Raw genomic sequence first — 4,351 nt, 5'->3', positions numbered from 1 at the left:
TGCCGCTCCTTTTCTGCAGCTCTGCGTGGTGGTGGGGCACAGGTGGCCCTGCACGATTACTCTCTAGTGGGTGAGGGAGTGCCATGCCTAGGGTGTGAAGGTCCTTTCTGTTTTGTTGGAAAAAGACATGCACAAAAATAAACGCAGACACCAGGATAAATTCTGCAAGCAGAAACACTTGTGAAATGCCCACTGGGCCTGTCACAAGCTTCATTTAAATACAGGCTCACTGTGCTTACCTGGGTAGCTCCGGTACAGTTGCTGGATTCACACTGTACTTTAAAGCTAAGCATAGTGGAGATGCTTTTCTGAGCCAAGATCTGTCATTTGCCTCTCTCCATGTCCCCCATGGGCTCTGGCAGGGTACCAAATAGCTTTGTTTTCTAGCTGCTGGTGGCTGTCCTCTCTGCCACTGGATGGTTGGCCCCCACCGCCCCAGGGGTGTTTCCTGCACAGGTGATGCCGCACTCCCACTTTCCAACCAAAGCCCTTCAGCTCCCTCCACTCCAAAAGGCTGCGCAGTGCAACCACGGAGGTATGTGGGTGCAGGCGAACCATCCGGCTGCTCCCTGGTTCTCTTTAGTACTGTGGAAAGTCCCATATTTCAGGGCCCAGCTATGTGACTCGTTTGAGCCGCAGCTCCCAGGATGTTGCAGCTGGGTTTGTGCTGTGTGGGGTTACGGTGCTCCATGGCCACAGGTGGATAAGTTGGGACGAGCGGTGATGGGGCATGCCGGTAAAACACAGAAACAAAGTTGTGTTCAGGACCTGATTGCCTCCGTAGGTTACGTGCCTTGGTTGGAGCTTCACCGTATAATTCCTGTTCAGGAATGCTCTGTCTGGGGAAGGAGAGGTCGCAGCTCCTTTCCCAGCTCCATCTTCTGATTTCTGTGTAAATGCTTAGGCTTTCTGAAGGTCTTCAGCTGCAGCCTGTGTTAGTGTTCAACGTGCTCTTACCTGTTGCCTTTTCAGTCACTATTCAGTCTTCGTTATTTAAACCTGAGATGAAAAACAAACTGTTCTTTTGTTTGCTTGTCCCTCTGCTTTGTTGCATCCCCTCTCAGATCCCTGAGGTGGGAGATGACGGTGCCTTCGCCGGCTTCTCCTGTGGATGAAGCTGGTGGCATCCGTGCGGTGCAGCAGGACAAAGCCTCCATCTCCTGGCAGCAGAGCCGCACGGCAGCCGGGCGCTGGTTTCTGTCTGCGGGAGTTGTCCCAGAAAGGAGGCAGAAAGCTCGCCCAGAAAGCAGAGAGAAGCCTTGGGGTGTGTGGTGTTTCCTGCAAGGCTCAGCCCCTCCGGCTGCAGGGGAGCATGGTGTTTATCCATAGGCATCTCGGGGCTTGTTCTGGCTGCCGAGGCAGGGTTTGGGTTCTGTCTCTGAGACCTAGAAATTTTTGGCCTTGCCCTGAAGAAGGTTCTCACGAGGTTATTTTAATGCCTTCCTGCCTGATGAAGCCCCAGCACCATCCAACATCTGTTTTCCAAGGCTGATTGGTAGGGAGGTGCTACCATGCAAGCAGGTTGAGGAGGGGGGAAGCTTAGAGATTTTCTCTCCTAACCTCTGACAGGGATCTCAGCGCGTTCACACTCTCCGAAGGGTACCTCAGAACTGAATCTTTTGCAGTCGCCCAGAAGAAACTTAGAAGACCATGTTCAAATTATTTTTCACAAGTAATAAAGAGGTTGGGACAGTTCTCAGCATTGCAGCTGCAACTTGAGGCTCAGGGATTTTTCCATGTCAAGATTTGCTCCTTCTATCACTTTTTCCCCTTTGGGCTCTTTGTGAGTGCTGAGTACCTGGTACCAAGGGAGACTTGCATGCAGACACTTATGTTTATTTTTGTTACTGGTTTTAAAAGAATGACAAGGGAATTGCAAATAGATCTGAGCAAAGATGGAAAAAGACCACAAAGGAGAAAACACTTTAGCAATAAGACAGGAGAGCGTTGAGCTCTGCCAGCATCTCTGCTTGATCTGCCAGGTTGTTATTCATCCCTCAGCTTACACTGACAGCCCCTTGCCTATGGCATTCAGAGGGGGACACTGTCCCATGGCTGACGGCCTGGGGGGGGCTTTGACGGGCTGCAGAGTCTGCTGCCCTTCTCTCTGGGCTCTGCACCTGCAGCAACTCTGTGCTTATGGGACCAGGGTGGTTTAATTCAAGGTGGCAAAGCCACCTCCAGAGTCACCTCTGCAAAGTGTCGGCTGCACATGCAGTGCCTGTGAGCTGCTGGCACGGTGTATGTTGGCTCACTTTGCCAGCTCCCTGTGGCTCCTGAAGTGCTTTCGGAGAGCAATCACTTCCTAGTGTTGAGTGCTCTCAATTGCCTATAGTTTTGGAATTGTCTTCCCCACACTCTCCTTTCCAAAGATGCCAGCTGAGAACTTTCCATGTCCAGGCCCCCGCTGTGCATGCCCCCCAGGAAACCGGAGATGCAGTTTGTGGTGGGACACCTGTGTCTGCCAGGCAGTGACAACAAACCCTTCCTGCAGAAGGGGCACAGCGGTGGCACTGATTGTGGAGGCTCTGGGGGCACATGGGCGCCATGTGTTGGGGTCATGGTTATAGCCGGTGGACAGCCCGGGCTGTCCTTGTGGCCACCAGACCTGGCTGGAAGGGGGATGGTGCTCACATATGGGTTTTTCCCAGAACCCTGGCTTCAAACACAGCCTGAGGACCTTGCAACTGCCTCGGAGGTCGTGTCCCTCCCACAGGAGTGACACTGGAGGAAGGGTGGGGGGAAGGAGAGGCAGTGAGGGGTGAAGCAGCTTTCCCAGGGCCACGCACGCGGGAAGCCATACTGCCTTTCAGATCACACCAAGCTCTTTCACCCCAGGGAAGGGGGAAGTTCGCCCACATCCCCCTGTGACCAGCCTGTGTGCCTGACTCTGATCTGTCTCCCCCAGGTATCTCTCAGCCACGAGTGCACTCGTGCCATCATGAAGCTGATGTACTGCCCGCACTGCCGGGGCATGTCCAGCGTGAAGCCGTGCAACAACTACTGTCTGAACGTCGTGAAGGGCTGCCTGGCCAACCAAGCAGACCTGAACACCGAGTGGAAGTACCTGATGGGTAAGATGGCCTTCCTCTGCTGCAGCACAGCTGCATCTCACAGCGCCTTTTGAGCTCTCTGAGACAATGTTTGGCAAGCAAAGAAAGGACTGTTGGAGGCTCTTTTACAGTACAGTTTGTCTGTGATCTGACACCTAGAAGCTATTGCAGGATGTTTTGCTGGGCTTTGATACCATTAGAAAGGACACTGCTGGGCTGGCTAACAAGGGCTTAAAGAGTTTTCATCTTTCTGTGCTCATTTGGGATTGCCCACACTTTGCATTCAAGTAATTCTTCCTTCCCTCCCAAGTGTTGAAGCTTAGGGACAGATCCTGCTACCTGTACACTGACAGAGCTGCCTCCTCATCCATACCGGAGCGCTTGTGAGAGCACCGGAGAAGCACTTGCTGCCCTCCTTGAGAGGTAGTCTAGAGCCGTGAAGCCATAAACTGTTTCCATGGATGGAGAGCAAAGGGATCAGAATGACGTACTTCTAAAGAGAAAGAAGTGTCTTAAATACATGGGGAGGGGGAAGTTACAGGCATTGCCAGGAATGGGACAATTGGACTGGTATTTTAAGTAAGAAAAGAGCTTGTTTCGGTTTTATCACACAGCTAAGATGATGGATATTTTAAAGTGGGTTGCTATGTGTATAGAGGTGTCCATTTCATTGAGTTTAAAGCCAGAAATATCACTGTGATGGTGTGGTCTGATCTCCCGTGCAGCACAGGCAGGTGAACTTTGACCAGGCGCTTCTGCAGGAAATTCTGCATTGCCTGATCAGACCCAAGCATCTTTTAAGAAGACCTCAGGTGTCACTCAGCTGTTTTTCCAGAGCCTGTGGCTCCTGGTTTAAATGTGAACTGCTGCTGAGAGTGGCTCATGGAGCTGATGGACATGGTTTAAGGCTGGTGAGGGTCTGTGTGTAGAAAATGGTGTATTTGTGTTACAGCACACATCCTCTCTCCATCTGCAGTCCGTCAGGGGAGGTTGTTTGCAATGGTAAAGCTCTCACTCCTCCTTGTGCCCACAAAGCATCATCACCCAGCAAGCTCCTCTTTCTCTCCCAGGTTGTACATTTAGACCTGGGGTGATCTGAGACCCTGAGGAGCCATGAGGTTTTTCTGGGCTCACAGAAGGCACGCACTAGAGGAGATGGGCGTTGGCCTTGGCCCTTTCCCTTGCCTTGGCACCCACTGCCTGGCCAGCAAGACTGCCAGCTCACTAGCCAGCTACCAGCCCGACAGGTTGGCTCACGGTTAACGTGTGATGATGTTAAAAAAAGAAAAATCCTGCTG

At 52.1% G+C, this 4,351-nt stretch overlaps 1 protein-coding gene across 1 annotated transcript in view; it reads left to right on the top strand.

Moving 5' to 3' along the window:
• The window catches only part of GPC1 (glypican 1), a gene marked incomplete at its 5' end in the record, with an annotated part of 28,128 nt that overhangs the window by 14,105 nt on the left and 9,672 nt on the right, over window positions 1–4,351 (top strand). Inside the window, one exon of the mRNA XM_009705847.1 lies at window positions 2,909–3,074. Within this exon, the coding sequence (XP_009704149.1) occupies window positions 2,909–3,074 (166 nt within the window). The remainder of the gene's footprint in view (window positions 1–2,908; window positions 3,075–4,351) is intronic.

Source organism: Cariama cristata, unplaced genomic scaffold (genome assembly GCF_000690535.1).
Source record: "Cariama cristata isolate BGI_N322 unplaced genomic scaffold, ASM69053v1 scaffold25778, whole genome shotgun sequence".
NCBI classification, from domain to species: domain Eukaryota; kingdom Metazoa; phylum Chordata; class Aves; order Cariamiformes; family Cariamidae; genus Cariama; species Cariama cristata.
Note: the sequence above shows the minus strand (reverse complement) of the source record. Positions and strands in the feature narration are given on the sequence as shown.